Source organism: Chiloscyllium plagiosum, unplaced genomic scaffold (assembly GCF_037043375.1).
Source record: "Chiloscyllium plagiosum isolate Xiang-an unplaced genomic scaffold, Cpla_swu_hap1 HiC_scaffold_2, whole genome shotgun sequence".
Lineage (NCBI taxonomy): Eukaryota > Metazoa > Chordata > Chondrichthyes > Orectolobiformes > Hemiscylliidae > Chiloscyllium > Chiloscyllium plagiosum.
In genome coordinates, this window is record NW_028270140.1 from 125,112,804 (window position 1) to 125,139,191 (window position 26,388).

Here is a 26,388-nt window from a genome sequence, read left to right on the forward strand (position 1 = left end):
AAAAACTATTTTAAATGATTTGGTGAGTTTACTACAAAGAGGTTTCATTCACACTCTTTAAATTAAATGTCCATGTTCAAATTCAAAATAACTTACTGGCCACAGTTCTTCTGTTGGAGTGCCCAAAGCTTCAAATATTTTAGTCAGCTGATCTAGGTCAGAGTCCCCAGGTAAAAATGGTGTCTGTAGAAAAATAAAAACGAGGCATTTAAGGCAACAAAATATTTTTTTTCTTTTTAAGGCCTTATTTTTGAAACATAGAGGAATATTGCTGAACTGTGGTCAGTACCCTTTAAAATAACAGGCTAGAGAAAAGCATTGGAATTCAAAGGAAATTCAATAGTTTTCATCCAACTGCACTGTCTCAGCTGCTCAAATAATCATGTTTAAGTTGGCTCCCTCTGAATGGTATAGATTTTTCATGGACAAGCTGGGGTACACTGTTATATATCATTTGATCAGTATGCCTGACTACCATCCATGTCAGACCTCAACACTCCTATGACAGGAGTGCAGTAAGGGTTTGGTTGTTCCTAACTAGTCTGCCATTGTAATTGTGTCACAAAGCTAGCCCTTTTTTTCCTAAAAACTGTTATTTGGCTCAAGGAGACTCTGCCTTGATTTTATTTCAGAAGAGCATAAACCAGGTCGGGCTTCAATCAGTCTGGTTTAATACAGAGATGAAAAGGATTTTGAGAGGGCTTTTGGTAATATGTAAACAGATGAGACTCAGGCCAAAGTGGTCATGCTTAGAAGTGACCTGTACAATGAAAGGAGAGTGGTCAGCTCCAGCTGAGCTAAGCTGTTTTAATTCAGTCTTGAACTGGTTGGAAGTTCAACAGGGAGCTGTGTGGAAACTCGCTCTCTCTTTTCTGCCCTTCAACTTCAACCTGTAAGCATGTATTCCATTTATACTTTTTTTTAAAGTGAGTTTGCTTCTTGGGATTGTTGTGTATATTTGGAACAGCATAATTAAGTCTCATTGGATAGGTTGAGTTCTGTAGGGTTTTTTTATTCTGTTCTTTGTGTTTCATTGTCTTTTTTTGTGAATAAATTTTTGTCTATTTTAAAATCTAGTAGTCAACCGCGCTAACTTAATCAAGGTAATTTTCACTGTATACTTACTTAAACAAATTGCAAAGTTATGGTCTGAGCTGCCTGCTTAAAAACATTTTGAGTGATCTGGCTTAGTCCATAACAATTGCAACCTGGACATGCTTGCTGGTGCCAGCAACACCACCATAACATTTCTTAAGTGTTTGCACCCTACTGCATGAAATTATGAACATGGCTCCACTTTGGTCAAGTAAAGACTTGAATTCTCTAGTGATTCACTTGAGTTGAACCCATTTTCAACCTAAAGATTTCAATGCTAAAAGCTGGTCAATAACAAAGTATAATTACCTTGAAAATCACAGGACAGCCAGTCAAAAATTGTTGTTGTTCAGATACACAGTATGCTTTCAGCTAAATTCTTATTATGATAGCCACCTGATAAATATTAACTGACTTGACTTAAAATGCTCCAAACCTAAATGACATTGATGTTTTTTCTTGTGATTGATTATTGTTAATCATTTTTGTATAGTAAATTTGTGGTAGAAAATAAAGTTAATATTTTCAGTTTCTGTGCTAGGTAAAATACAATTTTCAATTTATTGATATTTATATGCAAAATAGTAATAAGTGGCAGCCAAAGCATTTAAGTACAGTCATTTGATAAGTAGCTTCCCAAGGACAAAGTCCAGTTGTTTACAGTAATTCAAAGTGTTCTCAAACAAAAAAAAAATTTAAAAAAAGAAATGAAATAAGGGAATAGGATAAAATGGTGGCAGCATGGGAGACTTCCCAAAGATTTAATTTGTCAATGCTCTTTCTAGTTAGCCTAGAATTCTGTCCTCTACAGACATGAACCCATAATTTCTTCACTCAGAATTGTGAATTTTCAGATTCTCCATCCTCCATCATTGTTAAATATATTCATGGCTGGGAGTAAGATTGTTTGATCTGTTAGGAGCAGGCAGAAAAGTGGAGTTGAGGCAGAAAATCAGCTATGATTGTATTAAATATTGGAGGAGGCTTAAGGAGTAATGTGGTTTGCCCTACTCCTGCTGATGTTCTTATACTTTGAGTGTCACACTCTCTACCAACATAATACAGTGAGGAAAGATCAAGTCATCCTTGGAAGACATGCTGGGGGAAAGCAACTTTCATCTTAAAATGTAACTTTCAAAATATTTATTTACCCAATTTAGCTGATTCATTAGCACTTACCCTAAGTAGTAGCTCAGCTAATATACAACCAACTGCCCACATGTCTACTCCAACTCCATACATTCTGGCTCCAAATAACAACTCTGGTGATCTGTACCACCTGAAATTAAAACAATAAATTTGAATAAAAACATACTTTAATAAATTGAAAAGTAGAATCACCAGAGAGCAAAATTTAATGGAGAACAGAAAAAATATCTAGAACTCTTCCAATATCCACCCACCCTCCCTGCAAAATAGGTTTATTATAAAATCAAAAAGCAATGCATCCAGTTGTAAGCATTTGTCATGGCTAGTTAGTTTTGTCATCATAATTCAAGAACACAAATTTTAAAAACTCAAACTGAATCCAAACAAGCACATCAGAGAGCAGCACCCTCAGCAGTACTATTTAGGAAAATGTTGCTTCAAAAGTTTAAAATCCATTTTTAAAAAATATTAAATGAGTGTCACACCATTTATACTGATTAAGTTTCATTAAGCCACAATTTTCAAAAACAGAACAATATGAAGTATGGCATTTTTCTGGAATAGACGGAATACCAAAAATAAATGTACATTTCATATTCCACATACTCGCTAACTTGGTGTTATTTCCAGTACTATTATTTGCAATATCACCAAGCAAAGGAGGAAATTTCTTCTCATCTTGATTGTGCTACATCACTATACAGTACAGGAGGAAATCAGGTAACTAATTTGGAAACAACGCCTATCTTCTAAGCTGGATAAAATTTGATACAAAATATCAGTGGACTTAATGCATGTTCTAGCACTGAGTCAAACTTCAGAAAATATGCAGCTTGCTTCATTTTAATCTACACAGTCAGGTGGTTTTCAAACATTCTCTTGTGCATACCTTGTTACTACCTGATGAGTATACACTCTGTTGGGACTTCCAAATGACTTGGCTAAACCAAAATCAGCAAGTTTGAGAATTCCATTCTCATCCACTAATAAGTTGTTGGGCTTCATATCCTGAAAAATGTATTTAAATGAATGTATCATAACTACTACCCATATGCAAAAAATTATAGAAGTCAGCAATGTAGATCAAAAACAACCTAATTATTTCAAAACTAATTGCTAATGTAGAACAGTAATGTTAAAGCAGAAAGGAAATTTTGTACAGATTGTAATAAAGCTCATGAACTGTTTACTTGGAGAAGAAGGAGGATATGCAGATATGGATATTTGAAATACAGAATATTCAAACTATATAAGAAATTCTAGAATTTTACAACATACAGGAAGGTTATTTGACCTATTGTTCAGTGTCAGCTCTTTGAAAAAAATGATCAAATTCAATCCCAAACCACACTAGTCAATTCTGCTATAACAGGCATTTCTTCAACAAGAATTTGCTTTAATGCAATTGAAGAATTTAGACTATTATCTACAGAACGTGAACTTTGCTTACTTGTCCTGGATACAATGTGATTCTGACCTCATTAGATTAGATGGTGCGACTAATGCACAATTTTCTTATAACGCGACACCATACGAGAATGGAACTATCACGTTGTTTCAGAACCAACTGTATGCCTTACCCCTTAATCCTAAATTATCTTAAAACTCAGAGCCTAATTACCTTTCCAAAAGTTCTTAGGTATCTGATTGAATCACCCTTTCAGGTTTGAAATAGTTTCTCCTCACTGCCCCTTTGTTCTTGCGCCAATTAGCTTAAATCAATAATATTTTAATATCAGCTTGTGAGAAACAGTTCTTTTCCCCACCTGTTTTACCAAGGCACCTCAATTTTGTATACATAATATTACATCTTCTTCTCTGCTCCATAGAAAACAATCTCATGTTTCCCAACCTCTCCAGAAAGTTGAAGTCCCTCATGACTGCTACTATTTTGCCAAACACCTCGAAGATCTCTCCAATGTTTTAATATTCTTCCTAAAGTACAGTGCCCGGACTTGTATATAATACTTCAGTTGAATGGCTAACCATTAATTTGTAAAGGTTGAGCATGTGGCTTTATTTTTCACGATTTACAAAGCCAAGTATCTCTCAAGCTTTTTTACTGGTCTTACCACCCTGACCTGCTATTTCAAGGATTTGTGAATTTGCATCCCTATATCCCTCTATCCTTGAATCCCCTCATAACTGAATATCATTTAGGCTATATTTCATCTCACTTTTTTTTTCCAAAATGCACAGTTTCACTCATATCTACATTAAATTGCATCAGCCTGTCCACTTTATCAATCAATGCTCCTTTGAATTCTATTATCCTCCTCAATATTTTCTATTATGTTTTGTATCATCTGCAAACATAAAGGAAACGTGCTGGAATTTGAACGTTGTCAACTTTGCATTCTCGTGCACAAGATGGAAAGCGTTCAAGTCTGCTCCACAGTGATGAATTTGCCAATATTTGCAGAGTGCTCTCTGAACTTGCTCCCTCTTCCCTTCTGAACCTGCTTGATTGGTGAGGTTATTTTCATTGCCTTTTGTTTTAAAAAAGGAAATGGATGGATGCAGGGTTCCCCAAAGACAGCATACAACAATACTGCAAACAACAGGACTAATAAAGTACACACAATATTGTAATGCTACACTAATCTCTCTCTCAAAATTTAGACTTTAGAAGGATTTAGAAGGGATTTTAAGTGAGTGGAATACATTGTGTCATGATATACAGGTAAAATATTCACATAGTAATAAAACTTACCCTATGTAGAATCCAGTGTAAATGAAGATATTCTAGACCCTGGAGCGTCATTAACATATATGCTTTTATGTTAGCAGGAGTCAGCACGAGGCTGGTATCTTTTATTATTACCTACATTTGTTGAAAGAGCAGTTAAAAATGAACTTTTATAATGATAATCATAATAGCGACTGATTTCCTTCAGCATTTAAGGAATACAATCCAGAAAGTGACAGTTATGCCAAATATTACCTCTAAATCGGTCTCCATAAAATCAAAAACAAGACTGATGTTGGATTTATGGCCAAATGCATCAAGGAGCTACAAAAAAAATTTACAAAATTCAGCATTCCATTTTTCATTTGAATGTTAAACTCTGAAAAGGAAATCAAGATATTATTATCTCTCACTATAAGTTTAAATCTATATGGCTCCAGAATTTACTAAATTCAGCATTACTGGATAATATAAATTGCTAAGTAGAAACACTTACATTTTTAACCTATTTAATCATAGAAAACAGAGTTTTCGAAAAATTCTACTACTCCTGTCAAATTCGATTCTTTTGACTGATGGTACTTGCTCTAACACAGCAATGTGTTTGAAGCGTTTGGTTTTACAGTGTAGTCTCCCTATATTAACAGGAATAGATACAGAATTGCTGCATATTTATGTATAACATAGCTGAAGATTCAGTAAATGAAATACTACTAGTTAAAAGTGATTCCAAAGTCCACTTTCAGGCAATATAAATAAACTCTCTAAATAATGAAACATCTGACACAGTCAATTCCATAGAAGTGTCTTAACATGAAAATTCTGTGTCATGGCATAATTTTCCATATCTATTTTATTCTTCAGTTATTCCACACTTGGTATAATATGAGATCAGAAAAAAAACTAGCCAGTGAACAGTGTTCCTCATTTCCATTCACCTGCCTCAGCTCTATATGCCAATTTCCCTTTCTAAGATTCAAGTTAATGACCTGAAAAATCTCCATTTTGAACTCCAGCTGCCATAATTTTGCTCATATATTTTGTCTCACTTGCCATAACTTTCTCTTTGATTAAAGGAACTTTGTGTACCTTATACCTTGGTGTGATCTGAAAACTGGATAAGCTATTCTTTACCCATCTATATAAACAACACACAAGTTGAGAAACCAAATCAGATCCTTTCAGGAACATCAATCACATCAAGTTAATTGAAAGAATTTTATCCTGATACATATTGTCTTTCCTAGTTCCCAAACAATTACCAACCTATGTCCAAAGGTTACTTATAAATATATCCTTAGGTCCTCTTACGTCACTAATATTTTGTCATCCTCCACCCTGAAAAAAGGCACAAAGCACTTTTCTAACAAACCTGCTACTTCCCCGTTACCACCATAGCCTTACATGTATCCAACCTAAATTGGCTCAATTTACTTTTAATGTTCCTTCTCAATGTAAATAATAATTTAAAACTGCCATAGTTTGATATGTTCTTGGATAGTTTTCATAATCCCTTTTCCCCAACTCATTACTTTTTGTTTTATTGCTCTTGTAGCTCTTCCATTCTGTTGGGTTCACACTTTCTCTTGCATTTGTCTAAACATGATCTTTTAGCTTAATAAAATCATAGAGTCATAGAGATGTACAGCATGGAAACAAATTCTTCAGTCCAACCCATCCATGCCGACCAGATATCCCACCCCAATATAGTCCAACCTGCCAGCTCCCAGGCCATATCTCTCCAACCCCTTCCTATTCACATACCCATCCAAATGCCTTTTAAATGTTGCAATTGTACCAGCCTCCACCACTTCCTCTGGCAGCTCATACCATACACGTACCACCCTCTCTGTGAAAAAGTTGCCCCTTAGGTCTCTTCTACATCTTTCCCCTCTCATCCTAAACCTATGCCCTCTAGTTCTGGACTGACCAACTCCAGGAAAGAGACTTTGTTTATTTATCCTATCCATGCCCCTCAATGTCATAAACCTCTATAAGGTCACCCTTCAGCCTCCGACGTTCTAGGGAAAACAGCCCCAGCCTGTTCAGCCTCTCCCTATTTCTCAAAACCTCCAACCCTATTCATTTGACAAATATGGTTGGTGAATTACATAATTGGTGCCTTTAGCTTCTACAAGTACGTAATGACTTTGCACTGTACTCTAATTATTTTGAACACTTCCCTTTCTTTTGGTTGTAAATTTAACCATTCACAGTTCAGACTAGTTTATAGTGATCAGTTCATTTCTCTTCACTTCCTAGTTTTCCCTACTCAAGTTCAAAAAATTACTGATACAAATAATTTTGAAATTACTCTTTCCTACTTACTCCTATAATATTTGGGTGACTGAGTTCCTGCAACAACTTGATTTCTCGAAGGGCTGTTCTATTAATACCTAGAACAACAGATCATTAAGAGTTAAGAAAAAGAATCATGAATCATGGTAATAAATTAAATTTCTGTAACTGGCTCAAATTCCTTCAAACGTACATCGATTTCCATTAGTAAGAATAGCAAACAATGGGTAGTTTGTGGACTTGAAAGTTAGGTTTAGGAGACTACAGTACTATTGAGAGCCCCCATGACTTTTGACCTGTTTTCTCAAAGTATATAGCAACTTTACTTTGCTAATACTGTCTATAGCTGTACTTATCAAGTGCCACTTGCAAAATATATCTTTAACTTACACTTTGATAAATGTGAGCCATAAAAATTTGAAATCAGCTCAATTATTTGAATATAGAATACAGAATACAGAGTAGTTTATTAATGGCAAATGTGACAAGGCATTGCTTACTATAGTTGTAACTTGCTCCCAACTACCAATAAAAAACATTTGATTCCTCATCCCCCGGTAACAATTGTTTTGATTTATTATGTGTTTAATGATTTTTAGGGGAATATGGGAAGAGGAGAATAAGAATATGAGGAGAGATTGAGTCAACTAGGACTGTATTGACTGGAGTTTGGAATAATGAGGGCTCTCTCACAGAAATCTATCGTTTCTAACAAAATTAGACAGGTTAGATGCAGGAAGAATATTCCTAATGGTGGTGGTGGCAATTCAGAACCGGGGTCATCATCCTAAAAGGTTCATCCCTTATCTTTAAACTGAGAGGAGGAGAAATTTCTTCACTCTGTCAGTGGTGAGCCAGTGGTACTCACTAGTACAAAAATGGCTGCGGCCAAAACATTATTTCCAAGAAGGAGGTAGAAATAGCTTTTGACTAAAATGATCAAGGGCTATGGGGAGAGCAGGGGGTAGAATTAGGATATTCAGCTCAATGATCAGCCATAATCATACTGAATGGCAGAACAAGCTTGAAGGCTAAGTGGACTACTACTGCTTCTATGTTTTTTGTTTCCACGTTTAACAGCCTAAATATCTTAAAGATTGACCAGGTTACTGTTGCCTTCCCTACTGAAATGTCTAATTATTTCGAGAAAGCCTCTACCCACTGTAAAAGGACCTAGAAGTCTTAACCAAATAGAATATTTCACTACTTACCATCTTTAGCTTCAGATCTGTGACCAACTTTAATCTGGAGGCAAATACAGAAGTAGAAAATGATGTGATTTTAAGCAGAGAAGTATTTTGTTATAACATTACAATGTCGCTGACAAATTTATGATACTTTCAATATGCAACTAATCCTCTGTGAATTTTCTGCTTTAAGGATTGCAATTGTGGTTTTCCTTTTTTTTTTAAAACGGTTGCTAGTGAATACTACACCAACTCTAGAAAAGATTGTAGGTAGGCAAACTACATACCAGGTCCCAAACAGATTCACAGAAACTTTGTGTACTTTCCACAGTGGATCTACAAGGTCACATTGACACAGTGTAGGAGCAAATTATTGCAGATGCTGGAATCTGTACCAAAAACATTCAGAAACTAGCAAGTGCAGATTTTCTGACTCCATCCCTGAAACTCAGGGAAAGGCTCTCCTCCCCTTTAAAACTCAATTTCAAACTTTTTTTTGTTAATAGACCTTCTCAGAAAACAATTTTTCAACAATGTCTTCAATCAGGGTTCAATTTTTGTTGGAAGAAAGATTAAAAGGTAGAGGATTACAGCAGGAACTTCCAGAACTTTAGGAATTCATTTGCCATTCAGTTGTATCAATCGCTCCAAAGTCTCAAAGAAATAAAACTGGATGGACCACCTGGCATTGACCTAGGCACTAGAACAGACAACTGCAAAGACAGCCCTGTAACTCTACAAAATTCTCCTTATCATCATCTGGGGGCGAGTGCTAAAATTGGGAGAGCTGTCTCACGGCTAGTCAAGCAACAGCCTGACAGTTACATTTGTGGAAGCATACCTTAGAGAGAATATCTCAGACATCACCATCACCATCCTTGGATATGTTCTGTCCCACAGGCAGGATAGACCCAGTAGAAGAGTCTGCCCAACAGTCAGGAGGGAGTTGCCCTCAAAATTGACTCAAGACCCCATGAAGTCTCAAGCTTCAGGTTAAACATGGGCAAGGAAGACTATTGCTGATTCCATATACCACACTCCCTCAGCTGATGAATCAGTACTCCACTATGTTGAGTAACAGTTGGAGGAAGCACTAAGGATGGCAGAGGCACAAAATGTACTGAGTGGGGGATTTCAACAACCACCAAGAGTGGTTTGGCATCAGTGCTACTGATCAGGCTGGTCAGGTCCTCAAGGACAGAGCTGCTAGACTGGGTCTGCAGCAGGGAATGAGGGAACCAAGAAGAGGGAAATATATACTTGACATAATCCTTACCAATCTACTAGCTGCAGATGCATTACTGGCATGAGTGACCACTGCAGAGTCCTTGTGGAGACAAAGTTCTGCATTCACACTGAGAATAACCCTCCATGATGTTTTATGTCACTATCACTATGCTAAACCGGTCAGACTTAGAAACGATCTAGCAACTCAAGACTGGACATCTATGAGGCGCTGTGGGTCATCAACAGCAGCATTACACTCTAGCAAAATTTGCAAACTCATGGTCTGGCATCCTCATTCAGCCATTACCATCAAGCCAGGATATCAACCCTGGTTCAATGGAGAGTGCAGGAGGAAATGTCAGAAACAGCACCAGGCACACCTGAGGAGGTGGTGTCAACCTGAAGCTACCAACTAGGACTACTTGCATGCCAAACAGCATAAACAGCAAGTGATAGAGAGCTAAATGATTCCACAATCAACAGAACAGATCTAAGCTCTGTAGTCTGCCACATCCAGTAGTGAATGGAGGAGGACATTTCAACAACTCACTGGAGGTGGCGGCTCCACCCTCAACGAAGGAAGAGCCCTGTACATCAGTGCAAAGGTCAAAGCTGCAGCCTTCGCAGCAATCTTCAGCAGAAGTGCCAAGTGGACAGTTTACCTCTGCCTCCTCCAGTAGTCTCCAGTATTACAGATACCAGTCTTCATTCCCTCCACACGAAGACTCCGGCAACAGTACTGAAGACTTGTGCTTCAGAACTTGCTGCTCCCCTAGCCAAGCTCTTCCAGTACAACACTACCATCTATCCAACAATGTGGAAAATTGCTAAAGTATGCCCTGTATATAAAAGGAAGGACAAAACCAACCCAACCAATTACCACCCCATCAGTCAACTCTTGATCTTTAATGAGTTTTAATTGTTTGATATATTTTTCACTATTTATGTTGCATTTTATATATTTTGTAAACTTTACCAATTTGCATTTGAAATTACATTTAAGAAAAGACTTTAACCACTTACCAGGCATTCAACAAACTAGCTCTTTTCTCTGTGCTAGAGCAAGAACCAATGTTTCAACTCCAATTAATCTAACTTTGTCTATGATTCCTTGCCATGGAGTCCTTTCCTTGTTTGCCCCTCTCAGACATACCAGCTGCCTGGTTCTCAATCCTTCCACCAGTTGGAATAGATTCTCCCTGTTACATCACCTCATGGAACCGCAAAGGTGAAAAAAACATAATTGGAGTTATGTACAGGCCTCCAAATAGTAGTCAGGAGCTTGGGCACAAGACACATCAGGAGATAGAAAAGATGTGTAGGAAAGGCAAAGTTACAGTGATCATGGGGGATTTCAATATGCAGTTGGATGGAGAAAATCAGGTTGGTGGTGGATTGCAAGAAAATTAATGTGGAATGTCTATAAAGTGGCTTTTTGGAGCAGCTTGTGGTGGAGCCCACTAAGGGACAAGCAATACCAGATTTAATGTTGTGCAAGGAGGCAGACTTGATAAAAAAAACTTAAGGTGAAGGAACCCTTAGGAGGCAGTCATCATAACATGATTGAATTTACTCTGTAATTTGAGAGGGAGAAGATAGAATCAGAGGTAACAGTATTACAGCTGAATAAAGGCAACTACAGAGGCATGAGAGAGGAGCTGGATAGAACTGACTGGGAGAGGAGCCTAGCAGGCAAGATAGTGGAACTGCAATCGCAGGAGATTCTGGTAGTAATTCTGGAAACACAGCAGAAATTCATCCCAAGGAAAAGGAAGCATGGTACAGGGAGGATGAGGAAACCATGGCTGACCAGGGAGAGCATAAAAACATATAATTTGGCGAAGGGCAGTAGGAAACCAGAGGATTGGGAAGCTTACAAAGACAAGAGGGCAACAAAAATAAGAGGGAGAAAATGAAATATGACAGTAAGCTCGCCAGTAATACAAAGGAAGATTGCAAGAATTTCTTCACATAAAGGGCAAAAGACGACACTGGACAACTGGAAAATAATGCTGGAGAAATAGTAGTGGGCTCCAAGGAAATGGCTGGGGAACTGAATAATTACTTCGTGTCACCCTCACAGTGAAAGAGACGAATAGTAGCCCAAATATTCAAGAGTGTGAGGTTGCAGAGCTGAGTACGGTGGCCATCACGAAGGAAAAGGTGCTAGGAAAACTGAATGGCCTTTAGGTGGAGAAATCATCTGGACCAGACTGACTATGGGAGATAGCTGAAGAGATATCAGAGGCGTTAGCGGTGATCTTTCAGGAAATTGCAGGAATCAGAGAGGATCCCTGGGGATTGGAAAATTGCTAACATGACATTCCTGTTTAAAAAGGAGTAAGGCAAAAGACAGAAAATTACAGACTGATTACCCTAAACTCGGTCATATGCAAGATCCTGAAATCCATTGGGAAGGATGGTCAGCATGGTTTTATCATGCCTGATAAATCTGCTGGAATTCTTTGAGTAAGTAACGAGCCAATGGATGTTATCGACCTGGACTTCAAGAAGGCCTTTGACAAGGTGCTGCACAGGAGGCTACGAGTAAGATAAAGGGCCATGGTGTCAGAGATAAGGTGCTAGAATGGATAGAAGCTTGGCTGTCTGGCAGAAAGTAGACAGCATGGATTAAAGGGTCCTTCTCAGGATATTAGCTGGTGACATGGTGTTCTGCAAGGCTCATATTGTGTCCACAACTTTTCACTTTATACATTAACGATCTAGCTGAAGGAACTGAGGGCAATCTGGATAAGTTTGCAGATGATACAAAGATAGGTAGAGGACAGGTAGCATTGAGATGGTGGGGAGACTGCAGAAGGATTTGGACAGGTTAGGAGAATGGGCAAAGAAGTGGCAGATGGAGTACTATATGGGAAGGTGTGAGGTCACGTTTGTAGGAAAAATAGAGGTATGGACTATTTTCTCAATGGTGAGAAAATTCATAAGTCTGAAGTGGGAAGAGACTTGGGAGTACTACTCCAGGATTCTCTCAAAGTAAACTTGCAGGTTGAGTGAATAGTTAGGAAGGCAAATGCAATGATGGCATTTATTTTGAGAGGACTTGAATATAAAAACAGGGATTTACTTGAGGCTCTACAAGGCTCTGGTCAGACCACATCTGAAGTATTATATGCAGTTATGGGCCCCATATCTCAGGAAGGATGCATTAGCCCTGAAGTGAGTTCAGAGGAGGTCCCAGGAATTAAAACATATGAAGAACATTTGAAGACTCTGGGTTTATACTCGGAGTTTAGAAGGATGAGAGGGGAATCTAATTGAAACATACAGAATACTGAATGGCCTGGACACAGATGATATTGGGAATATGTTTTCATTAGTAGGAGGGATTATGACCCAAGGGCATAACCTTCGAGTAAAGGGAAGACTTTTTAGAACGGAGATAAAGAAAATCTTCCTCAGCCAGAGAATTATGAACCTATGGAATTCATTGCCACAGAAGGCTGTGGAGGCCAGGTCATTGAGGATATTTAAGATCGAGATAGATAGATTTTGAGTATCAAGGGAATCAAAGGTTACAGGGAGAAAGCAGGAGAATGGGGTTGATAAACTTCACAGCTGAAAAATGTGTTGCTGGAAAAGCACAGCAGGTCAGGCAGCATCCGAGGAGCAGGAGAATCGACGTTTCGGGCATAAGCCCTTCTTCAGGAATTTTTATCAATGTTTCGGGCATAAGCTTCACAGCCAGGATTGAATGGCCTAATTTCTGCTCCTATGTCTTATGGTCTTAGAGAGGTTCATAAAATCATGGGTGGGGTAGATAGGGTTAATGGTAGGTGTCTTAAAAGAAACTTGGACAAGTACATGAATAGGAAAGGTTTGGAGGGGTATGGGTCAGGAGCAGGCAGGTAGGACTAGTTTAGTTTGGGATTATGTTTAGCGTGGGCTGTTTGGACTGAAGTGTCTGTTTCCATGCTATATGACTATGACTCTATAAGACTGCCCTAATGTCTCTAATATTTCTATATAATTGGAGTTCCTCATCTACTACTATGGTCAATCTTTTCTGCACTCTCTCGAATGTATTCACATCACTCCTGAAATTTGGTGACTAGAATTGGATTCTTTGGGTAATACTCTATTTGAGGCCAAATCAATGTTTTATACACTTTCAAGTTAACTTCCTTGCTTTTGAATTCTATATATCCACAGATAAAGTCCATAACGCTTTTTTAAAAAAAAATGTATTTTTATTGAAAAACAGATTTTTAATATTACAAATACAAAATACAATCCAAAACAATACAAAGAAAGATTTAAAGTTTAAAAACCCATGTACAAATGTATAAATATATATAAAAATAATTCTAAAAACCCCAACTAACGACTTAAATAAATAATAAACAATAAATGAATAAATAATAATAATACAGCTCAGTAAAACAAAACACTAACTCTCAAATATCTAGAGCATTACTTTTCACATATGAACATAGATTCATAGATTCATAGAAGAATACAGCGCAGTACAGGCCCTTTGGCCCTCGATGTTGCGCCGATCCAAGCCCACCTAACCTATACTAACCCACTATCCTCCATATACCTATCCAATGCCCGCTTAAATGCCCATAAAGAGGGAGAGTCCACAACTGCTACTGGCAGGGCATTCCATGAACTTACGACTCGCTGAGTGAAGAACCTACCCCTAACTTCAGTCCTATATCTACCCCCCCTTAATTTAAAGCTATGCCCCCTTGTAATACCCGACTCCATACGCGGGAAAAGGTTCACACTGTCAACCCTATCTAACCCCCTAATCATCTTGTACACCTCAATCAAGTCACCCCTAAACCTTCTTTTCTCTAATGAAAACAGCCCCAAGTGTCTCAGTCTTTCCTCATACGATCTTCCTTCCATACCAGGCAACATCCTGGTAAACCTCCTCTGCACCCGTTCCAGTGCCTCCACATTCTTCCTATAGTATGGCGACCAAAACTGCACACAATATTCCAGATGCGGCCGCACCAGAGTCTTATACAACTGCATCATGACCTCAGGACTCCGGAACTCAATTCCTCTACCAATAAAAGCCAGTACGCCATATGCCTTCCTCACCGCACTATTTACCTGGGTGGCAACTTTCAGAGATCTGTGTACATGGACACCAAGATCCCTCTGCTCATCCACACTACCAAGTATCCGACCATTAGCCCAGTACCCCATCTTTTTGTTATTCTTCCCAAAGTGAATCACCTCACACTTAGCTACATTGAATTCCATTTGCCACCTTTCTGCCCAGCTCTGCAGCTTCTCTATATCCTGCTGTAACCTGCCACATCCTTCCTCACTGTCAACAACTCCTCCGACTTTCGTATCATCCGCAAACTTGCTAACCCAACCTTCTAACCCCTCTTCCAGGTCATTTATAAAAATGACAAACAGCAATGGTCCCAAAACAGATCCTTGCGGAACACCGCTAGTGACGGCACTCCATGAAGAAACTTTGCCATCAACTACTACCCTCTGTCTTCTTCCATCCAGCCAATTCCTAATCCAAACCTCCAACTCACCCTCAATGCCATATCTCCGTATTTTCTGCAGTAGCCTACCATGGGGAACCTTATCAAACGCCTTACTAAAATCCATATATACCACATCTACCGCTTTCCCCTCATCAACCTCCTTCGTCACCTTTTCAAAGAATTCAATAAGGTTTGTGAGGCACGACCTGCCCTTCACAAAACCATGCTGACTATCCTTGATCACATTATTCCTATCCAGATGTGCATAAATCCTATCCCTTACAATTCTCTCTAAGACTTTGCCCACAACAGAAGTGAGACTCACCGGCCTATAGTTACTAGGGTTATCCCTACTCCCCTTTTTGAACAAGGGAACCACATTTGCTATCCTCCAGTCTTCTGGCACTACTCCTGTAGACAAAGAGGACATAAAAATCAAGGCCAATGGCTCTGCAATCTCCTCCCTTGCTTCCCAGAGAATCCTAGGATAAATGCCATCAGGCCCAGGGGACTTATCTATTTTCACCTTTTCCAGGATTTCCAACACCTCTTCTCTACATACCTCAAAGCCATCCATTCTACTTATTTGTGACTCAGTATTCACATCGACGACAATGCCCTGTTCCTGAGTAAATACTGAAGAAAAGTATTCATTCAGTGTCTCCCCAATCTCTTCCGCCTCCACACGCAACTTCCCACTACTATCCTTGACTGGACCTATTCCTACCCTAGTCATTCTTTTATTCCTGACATACCTATAGAAAGCCTTAGGGTTTTCCCTAATCCTACCGACTAAGGACCTTTCATGTCCCCTCCTTGCTGCTCTTAGCTCTCTCTTCAGGTCCTTCCTGGCTACCCTATAACTCTCAATCGCCCCAATTGAACCTTCACGTCTCATCTTGAGATAGGCTGCCCTCTTCCATTTAACAAGGGATTCCAATTCCTTATTAAACCACGGCTCCCTCGCACGACCCTTTCCTCCCTGCCTGACAGGTACATAATTATCAAGGACACTCAATAGTTGCTCCTTGAACAAGCTCCACATATCATTTACACTCTTGCCTTGGAGTCTACTTTTCCAAGCCACATATCCTAAGTCATGCCTCACCGCATCATAATTTCCCTGACCCCAGCTATAACTCTTGCCCTGTAGTACACACTTATCCCTCTCCATCACGAGAGTAAAAATCACCGAATTATGGTCACTATTCCCAAAGTGCTCACCTACCTCTAATTCTAACACCTGGCCTGGTTCGTTACATGTTTGCAGGTCCCCCTCTGGATATTAGACTTGTAAAGCACAATAGTTACAGCTATATAAAAGCCCTTATTAGTGGAGCAGACAAATCTCTGTCTCCAGGTATTCCAAAAATGGCTGCAATGTCTTATAGGAATTCTCAGTTTTGTGGTGTACCATACTTGTAAGAAAATCCAAGGGGATATGCTTCATAACAATCTTATGCCAATCTGACAGGCCCGGGAGATTTTCAGACACCCAAACTAACAAGATATTCTTTCTTGCGCAGAAAGTGAGGATGGTGAAAAGATTTTTCTTATGCACATCTACAGGGAATTCTCTAGCTAGGCCAAGAAGAGGAGAGATCGGGTCCTTCTCCTCTCTTACACCCAAACACCTTGCCATTGCACCCGCCACAGCACTCCAATATGTTTGAAGCCTACCACAGTATCAGAGACAATGGGTAAGAGCGCACATACCAACTTTACACTTGTGGCATGTTGAAGATAGCCCTGGTTTAAATTTTGACAAATGATCCAGAGCCAAGTGGACCCCGTAGGGAATCTTCACCTGTAAAAGCATGGCTCCTAGTGCAAATTGATATCTTTCTTGCGTTTTCCCAAATATCTTCCCACGCCTCTGAGGAGACCTCAACGCCAAGCTCTCTTTCCCACACCCTGCAAAGTCTATCGAACGCATCTGAGGGGCCGTCCTCCAATTGATGATGTAATGTGCTGACAGAAAGTGTACTGTTAGCACTGAGCACCCTCCTCTCTATGTTGGATTTGTAGGGATCAGTCAAAAGTGTAGTCTTTTTTTGAATAAAATCCTGAACTTGAAGAAATGAAAGAAGTCCCTGCTAGATAGCTCATATTTCCACACTAACTGATCAAAAGACATCATTGTGTCCCCCTCAAATAAACTACCCATGCAAGACGCACCCCTAGCTGCCCAACGTTTGAATCCTGAATCCATCATTCCTGGTTGAAACCCCATCATACCTACTATAGGTGGAAGAAAAGATGTTTTAGCAATATTGCCTTCCCTCCGCTGAATTGCCCTCCATGCTTTAACAGGATTAATAACTATTGAGTTATGGCATTATTCCTTAACTGTCCTCATTTTGTCCAAAAACAGCAAACTATCAAGGGGGCACTTTGCTGGAGAGGCTTCGATATCTAAATTGAAAAAAAAAGGATCTCCACAAGCCCAAACACTCTTGTAAGATAAAAGTGAGCTTAGTTGATAGTTTTTAATGTCCAGGAGATCCACTCCCCCCAGTCTGTGAGGCATTTGCAGTTTAGCTAATTTAATAAGGGGCCGCTTACGATGCCAAATAAAAAAGGTGAACCAGCCGTTCAGTTTCCGGAACGTTTGCTTTTCGAAAAACGGGGGAGCATCTGTATAGGGTACAACAAACGGGGGAGAATATTCGTCTTAATAAGAGCTATGGGACCTAACCGTGAGACCAGAAGCGCCTCCTATCTTTGAAGGTCTTGTTTGATTTTGTCGAATAACTTAAAAAAAAAATTAGCTTCAAAAAACCGATCAAGAACTGGAGTGATGAATATGCCCAAATACATAAAACCCCCAGCGACCACTTAAATGGGAATTGAGATTCGCCCTCAAGATCTAGCACCTTCCTAGAGTACCCAGAGTATAGTCTTTGATTTTGCAATATTAATCTTGTACTTCAAAAAGGTGCCAAATGAGCTGATGCATTGCATCAGGCGAGGCACTGAAACTGCTGGATTGACAAACAAAAAGGAAATCATCTGCATACAATGAAATCTTATGTAATTTTGACCCAACTTCTGGAGCCGATATACTGGGATCCCTACTAATGGCCTCTGCCAATGGTTCAATCACCAATGTAAAAAGCAGTGGTGAAAGGGGACAGCCCTGTCAGCTGTCAGTAAATATGCTTGATCATACCCAATTGGTGACCGCAGCGAGAGGGTCACCGGAGAGGACCTTTACCCATCTAATAAAGGCTTCGTCCAACCCAAACTGCCCTAGAGTATAAAAAAAAGGTAAGGCCACTCAACTCAGTCAAATGTCTTCTTTGCATCTGGAGAAGTCACCAATCCCTGTATTGACTATTGTTGACACGCTTAAATTACAATAAGCAGCCTCCTAGCATTACTGGAGGATCTGCGTCCCTTTATGAAGCCTGTCTGGTCCTCTTCAACAAAAGAAGGTAACACAGTTTCCAGCCTTAACGCAAGAGTCTTAGAGAGGATTTTATAGTCAACATTTAAGAATGAAGTGGGCCTGTAAAAAGCACAGTCCTCCAGGACCTTCCCTTTTTTAATAATAAGCGAAATATTGGCCTCTCGGAGATGGGGAGAAGACGATCATGACTGTACGAGCCATTGAACATGTTTAGCATCGGGCCTGACAATATGTTTATAAATCCCTTATTGAATTTGCTGGGAAGTCCGTCAGGATCGGGCGCCTTTCCACTCTGAAGCTGCTTCACAGCGTCATGCACATTTTGCTCCAATAAGGGTGCATTGAGAAAAGACTTGTTTGGGGATCACACTTGGGAGCTCCAGATCCTTGAAAAAGGACTCCATCTTGGCCTGCCCCTCCTTACAACTCTCAGATTGGTATAATTCAAAGTAAAATCTCTGGAATGTCGCATTAATCTTTTTGGAATCACGTTAGGTTCCCAGACTTCCCTAAACGACGTAACGGCTTGAGGGGTGCTCCTTTTCCTGGCGAGATACGCTACATACTTGCCTGGTTTGTCACCATGCTCATATAATATTTGTTCTGTGAAAAGTAAGCTCCTTCTTTGCTGTCTGTGAGAGCACAGAATTCAATGCAGACAGCAGAACCATTCCTGAGCATAGTTTAGACCAGATTTTTACCGATTAAAAACACAAAAAGAAAGACCCGACTGGATCTCCTTTTTTTTTTAAAAAAAGGTAGAGATATACCCAAACAACACTTCTATTTGTACATACTAAATTGTTCAGATTAAGTTAATTTGTCCAACCGATATAGCTTGGCCAATGAGGGCCTGTCAAAGCAAGCCTTCTCGGCTGCCTTCAACCGTGCTTTGAGGAGATATTGCTGCTCGCCCTTCTGCCATTTCCTCCAGGCAGAGTAGGAGATAACTGGCATAGGTTTTGGCAGTTTCCCAAAGGACGAACGAGCTACTAAGCGAGCCTGAATTAATGTCTAGGAATGCCCAAAATTCCTTTGACAAGTACTCCAAACACTTATTATCCTTAAGGATAAGGAATCCATTCACCAGTGCCTCGGGCCCACTATAGTGTCCTTAATCTTAACCAACAGGCACACTGGAGTATGATCAGAGATGGTAATATGACAGATCGTACAAGGTGCCACCAAGTCCAGCGTTGTTACGGGGATCAGAAAAAAAACAATCAATCCTGGTGCGACATCTGTGTGGATTGGAAAAAAAACGTAAAATCCCAGCCTGAAGGGGGGAGAAGCCTCCAATTGTCCACCAACCCTAACTCCACACACAGAATGACTAATTGTTTAGTTTGCACAGAGGGTATGGAGGGGCCTTTGGGCAACTGTCTACTGTGGGATCCATGAGACAGTTAAAATCTCCCCCTAAAATGATATGCCGGGACTCGAGACCAATCAATTTAGAGAACGCATCGACCAGAAATTTGAGGGGATAGGCCGGAGGGCAGTAAACATTTAAAACACCATATTCTTCCCAGTTTATCAAGCTTTGAGGATTACAAACCTCCCGTGTGGGTTTTCAACACACTCTATTAACTTAAATGGGAGATTCCTCCTAACCAATATAGCCATTCCCCTACTTCTGGTATTAAAAGATGAAAAGTAAACCCGATCAAAGCCATTCTGCTGTATTTTCAAATGCTCCTGATCATCCAAGTGTAATAAAGCAATATCCACCTTTTCCTTTCTAAGTCTTGAGAGTACCTTTTTCCTCTTAATTGGTGAGTGATTCCTCTTGATGTTCCAGGTACACCATTTAATCAAGCCATTAGCCATAACCTTCTGCAGTAACATTTAGATTCCAGAGAGGAGGATCTCTAATTACAAATCGCCAAGCCTTAGTGACACAAGATCCATCGAACATAAAAAAAACTACATAAACTAAAACCATTAGAGTTGACAAACCTACTAAACTATCAAAGATTATATGCAACAAAAAGCAGAAAACCAACATGTAAAACGCCAATGGCATTGAATAGGGAAACTGACCCCCTGCCCAAAGGGGGGAATCTACACATCTCAAAACTCAACTTCCCATCCCACTGCCAACACTGCAGCCAGGGCATTTAAATACCTGAACTGGGCATAAACTGCCTGTAAAGTAGGCATCTAGCCATTCCAACCATTTTCCCTTCTCCTAGCGAGAGCCGCACCGTAAACACAAGCAGAAAAGAAAGAAAATACACCATGAAATGACAACATGAACAAAGAAATTTTGGAAAAAAGGTTGTTACCCCACCCATCCTTTGGTAAAGCTTAACTTAGAAATTGAAAGTACACATCCCAACCACTCCCGAGCATAGTTTAGACCAGATTGTTACCAATTACAAACTCAAAAAGACAGACCCGAGTGGATCTCTTTTTTTTTTTAAAAAGTACAGACAGACCCAAACAACACTTCTATTTGTACACACTAAATTGTTCAAATTAAGTTAATTTGCCCACAAAATCTTTTGCCTTCTCCAACATGTCAAAGAGATGTATAGATCCATCTAAGGTCATCCGAAGCACCACCGGATACTTCAGAGAGTACTGGATACCGAGCTTCCTCAGTCTTTTCTTCATGCTGTCATAAGATTTTCCTTTCCAGATCACCGCCACTGAAAAGTCCTGGAAGAACATGATCTTAGAGCCCTCTTAAACTAGGGCCTTCAGACCCTTCCCCTGGATTCTGGAAGTTTCCATGATTCTTTCCTCATCTCTATGGTGATGAAACCACACTAAGACAAGATGAGGACGCTGGTCCAGGCCTCACCTCCGCGCCGTGACCTGGTGAGCCCTCCCGCAGTCTTCAAGCTTCTCATTCCAGCCTCCAAGTTGAGGAATTTTGTTAACCAGTCCTTAATAAATTCCACCGGTCGCTCAACTTCCTTATCCTCCAGCAACGATCCGAGTATTTTTTCTCCCGCCCCTGTTCGAGATCATCAACCTGGTCAGGCAACTTATAGATATGAGTCTCCAGGGCCTGGATCCTATCCTTGGAGATATTGGTATCAGCTTCTACCACTGTGATCCCGTATTCTACCTTATTTGTCTTCTTCTCCAGGTCCTGAAGAAGGGCCTGTGCCCGAAACATCGAATCTCCTGTTCCCTGGATGCTGCCTGACCTGCTGTGCTGTTCCAGCAATAAAGTTTCAACTTTGATCTCCAGCATCTGCAGACCTCACTTTCTCCTCCTTCTTCTCCAGGTCTCCCAGCTGCTGCTCATGCTTCTGCAGCATGATAGAGATCAGGACCAGCTTCCCCTCTACCTGCTTCCCCAACATCTCGCGAGATTTCACAAACTCCTTTATCAGGACCTAGTAGGAAATAGAGTCCGTGGATCCTGCAGGCTGGACTGCAGGCCCGTCCTCGGATGTATCTCTTCCCTTCTTCGGCATTCCCGGACAGCAAAAACTGAGATAAGTTGCTTTCTGACAGTTTCCTGGGACTCCAGGACCTTTCCAGAGTCCCAGGATATTGCAATGGTCCGGGTACGGTGAGTTAGGACTTCGCCTCGCTTGGGATGTGGTGTGGAGCTCTGCTACGCAATCTTCCTAGATCGCTGCCATCTTGGATCCCCCCACCATAATGCTTTATTTACTGCTTTCACAACTTGTCCTGCCATCTTCAACAATTTATGTCTCTGTGCTCTTATTTTCATTCATTCAGAGAACGTGTGTTGCTGGCTAGACCAACATTTGTTACTCCAGTGAATTTAGAGAGGGGTGATAGTGAACCATAATCATGAATGGCTACAGTCCATGTGATAGAGATATACCTTCATTACCATTATGAACTGATTTACAGGATTTTGCCCACTAACAGCAAAGAATTGGTGCTATAGTCCCAAGTCAGAATGGCCTGTGGTTTGGAAGGGTAATTGCAGGTAATGGAGTTACTATACATCTGCTGCCCTTACCCTTCTATAAGGTAGATTTGCAGACTTGGTAAGATGTTGTCAAAACATCTTTGATTAATTACTGCAGTGCATCTTTAAATGGTGCATATTACTGCTGAGTTGGTGATGGGGGGAGAGAATCTTTAAGGTGATGAATAACTTGGCTACAGGGCATAGGTTTAGAGTGAGAGAGAGGAAAGATATAAAAGAGACCTAAGGGGCAACGTTTTCACGAATGAGCTGCCAGAGAATGTGGAGGAGGCTAGTACAATTGCAACATTTGCAACATTTAAAAGGCATCTGATTGGGTATATGAATAGGAAGGGTTTGGAGGGAATGGGCCGGGTGCTGGCAAGTGGGACCAGATTAGGTTGGGATATCTGGTCGGTGTGGACGAGTTGGACTGAAGGGTCCGTTTCAGTTTTCTTCATCTCTGACTTGAAGTGGGCAGTTTTGTCCTCGTTGGTGTCAAGCCTCTCAGGTGTTGTTGGAGCTGTATCCGTCTAGGCAAGGGGAAAATGGTCAATCAATTTATGCCTTATAGATGGTGGACCAGTTTTGTGCAGACAGGAAGTGGATTTCTTAACTCAGAATTCCTAACTTCTGACTTGCTCGTGTAGCCACAGTACTTACATAGCTGGTGCAATTCAGCTTCTGGACAATGGGAAACCCCAGGCTGCTGATGGTAGGGCATTCTGCATAATACTACTGAACCCTCTTTCGAATTGTTCACTTTGTTTTCATTTGTCGCTTGCATTCTTGCTATAAAAAAGTGAATCACTACACACATGTATGCGTTAAAATTTCATTTTCTACTCAGCTTCCCAAGGCAGGCTCCTGATCTTTACAGACAGAAGGAACATTGACAAACACTGCACCTGTTCTAACTCAAAATAGGTGATATTTATTCATTAGTTCATTGTTAAAGGCATTGCCCTGGGAAATCAGATTCAACATCCCTGCTTTAAAGTATTGACAAAGTCTGGTAGTTATTTTCCAAACTTGTTAACTTTTGTATGCTCCATTGCAATGCTTCTAACCAGAGGCCACGTGTCAAAAAAGCACTCTCCTCTGATTGAGTATAAGTGTTGGTTTTCCCCTTAAATTGGATTTCTTGCTAATTATCCCTTTACTAATTAGTGCCAGACAACAAGCCTTGACAATATGCTTTCCCTTTTTTCAGCAATACAAAGGTTTTGTCGTACCAAATTACAATAAAAAATCTGAAAATTGTGCTTACCTTCTTTATTGCAACAATGTTGTCTGTGTTCTTGTCTTTTGCCTTATATACAGTGGCAAACTAAAAATTAAAAATAAAAAATTAATTGCATAAGTTAATGTAGGGAAAAAAACAAATTGTAAAGCAATACTATCAAATATAAATGCCTCGAGTAAATCAATAAAATAGCTTCTAATTTTCATAACCAATATATGTGTAAATATAGTTCCACAAGACAGTATGCAAGAACTATTGGAATGAATTGTTGCAAACTCGACAGATGAGTCACTGCAACTTTGAGAGCTAATAGCAATTCTATTGCTAATCTGGATTTTCCAATTTAGACAAAACAGATTGCAAAAACACTGCAATGATGTAGCAAATGCAGGCTAGAAACAGAGTTCGGCAAATAAAAGCTGGTACGTAATTTTTAAACTCTCTTATGACCAACCGATTCACATTCTCCCCCCATCTCTTAGGCTACTTAACACTAGGAGGCATTATATTCAGGTTTGGTCAGGGATGCTGCAACTAATCAAAATACACATATTGCTAATATGGAGGAGATCAACTGTCATAAATGTTTGAGATTTGAATTAGAGATCTCTCTGGCCTTTGGCACAGTCAATTGTAGTTAATCTCGATCAGGGTGAGACAACATATTATCAACATTTTTTTCTTTCCTCAATTGCAATTTAAGGATGAAAACCATGTTCACCTAAAAATATATTAACAAGATAGAAAGTTCAATTTTTATACTTCTACGTTGCTATCAAAATTGAACAACAGTTTCACGTTCACATAAATATTAGATTAGATTACTTACAATGTGGAAACAGGCCCTTCAGCCCAACAGGTCCACACTGACCCGCCGAAGCGCAACCCACCCAAACCCATTCCCCTACATTTACCTCTTCACCTAACACTACGGGCAATTTAGCATGGCCAATTCACCTAACCTGCACATTTTTGGACTGTGGGAGGAAACCGAAGCACCTGGAGGAAACCCACGCAGACACAGGGAGAATGTGCAAACTCCACACAGAGAGTCGCCTGAGGCGGGAATTGAACCTTGACATATTTCTAATTCTACAAATTCGTTAATGGAGCCATTCAGATCACATCAGTAATTGGACCTATTTAAACACCAAGCATTTAAATAGAAGTTTGATTGATTGCTCTCCCAAAAACTCCAGTAACACCTAAAGAACCTACAGAAGGAACTGAATTGAAATAGATTTTATGTCAAATGTATGTTCGATTTTGCAAAGTACCATTTGATCATGTGTATGATTGACAAATTACACGCAGAGTAACGTTGTGGCTATATTTGTCTCAAGCACTGCATGACTGGTTTGCACACCACCTGAGGTGGAATGTGAATTGTGAGAAGGATGCGGAGACACTAAGGGGATTTAGACATGCTAAGTGAGTGGGTAAGAATATGGCAAGTAGAATATAATGTGGCAAAATATGAAATTATCCATTTTGATTGGAAAAATAGAAACATAAAAGTGAGCAATTAAGAAATGTTGATAACCAAGAGAACTTAGGCATCCTTGTTCATAAAACACAAAGTTACCATGAACCTGCCTCAAGTAATTAGGAATGTTATTCACATACAATATTACAAGAGGGTTTCAGTTCAGGAATAAATGAGTCTTGCTGCAATTGTGTCCAGCCTTGATGTTACCACACCTGGAGTATTGTATGCAATTTTGTTCTTCACTCCTAAACAATTATATACTTGCGATAAAGGGAGCTCAATGAAGATTCACCAGAGTCCCTGTGTTGACAGGATTGTCCCATGATATTGTGACTCAGCCTATATTTTCTGAGTCAAAAATCACACAACACCAGGTTATAGTCCAAAGGTTTAATTGGAAGCATCCTTCATCAGGTGGCGCTCCGAAAGCCAGTGTGCTTCCAATTAAACCTGTTGGACTATAACCTGGTGTTGTGTGATTTTTAATTCTGTACACCCCAAATCATGACTATATTTTCTGAAGCTTAGATGAGAAGTGATGTGATCTGAATGGCTCCATTAACGAATTTGGAGAATTAGAAATATGTCAAGGTTCAATTCCCGCCTCAGGCGACTCTCTGTGTGGAGTTTGCACATTCTCCCTGTGTCTGCGTGGGTTTCCTCCAGGTGCTTCGGTTTCCTCCCACAGTCCAAAAATGTGCAGGTTAGGTGAATTGGCCATGCTAAATTGCCCGTAGTGTTAGGTGAAGAGGTAAATGTAGGGGAATGGGTTTGGGTGGGTTGCGCTTCGACAGGTCAGTGTGGACCTGTTGGGCTGAAGGGCCTGTTTCCACATTGTAAGTAATCTAATCTAATATTTATGTGACAAGGTTAGAAGCAGGAAGGATCTTTCTCCTAATAAAAAGTAAAATATTGCAGATGCTGGGAATAAAAACAAAAATAAACACTGGAGAAACTCAGCAGGGCTGTGGAGAGAAGCAGAGTTAATGCTAGAGTCCAATATGACTCCTTCAGAACAGAAAGGGCTTAGAATACGGCAGTTTTATTGTGCTTGGATTGGGTATGGTGGGAGAAAAAGGTAAGGAAGTGGATTCAAAAGTAACAAAAATAACCCTTGCTATTCAAAAATGGAGGGAGGTTTTAACCTACTTAGCATGGCATCAGCTGTGGTGAATCTATTTTTAGAGACTGCTAACAGAACACTTAGAA

The 26,388-nt window shown here is 40.0% G+C and overlaps 1 protein-coding gene across 2 annotated transcripts in view; it reads right to left on the bottom strand.

Annotated features, from left to right (window-relative positions):
• cdk7 (cyclin-dependent kinase 7) overlaps positions 1–26,388 on the bottom strand; it is a 54,909-nt gene that overhangs the window by 16,359 nt on the left and 12,162 nt on the right. Inside the window, exons 2-9 of one of the 2 annotated variants that reach the window (XM_043706645.2) lie at positions 23,715–23,774; positions 8,443–8,476; positions 7,262–7,329; positions 5,189–5,257; positions 4,958–5,068; positions 3,134–3,252; positions 2,275–2,374; positions 97–183 (exon numbers count right to left, since the gene is read on the bottom strand). In XM_043706645.2, coding sequence (XP_043562580.2) covers positions 97–183; positions 2,275–2,374; positions 3,134–3,252; positions 4,958–5,068; positions 5,189–5,257; positions 7,262–7,329; positions 8,443–8,476; positions 23,715–23,774 — 648 coding nt within the window. Of the gene's footprint in view, positions 1–96; positions 184–2,274; positions 2,375–3,133; positions 3,253–4,957; positions 5,069–5,188; positions 5,258–7,261; positions 7,330–8,442; positions 8,477–23,714; positions 23,775–26,388 lie in introns of those variants that run through there. The other variant, XM_088000520.1, reaches the window with a different exon arrangement.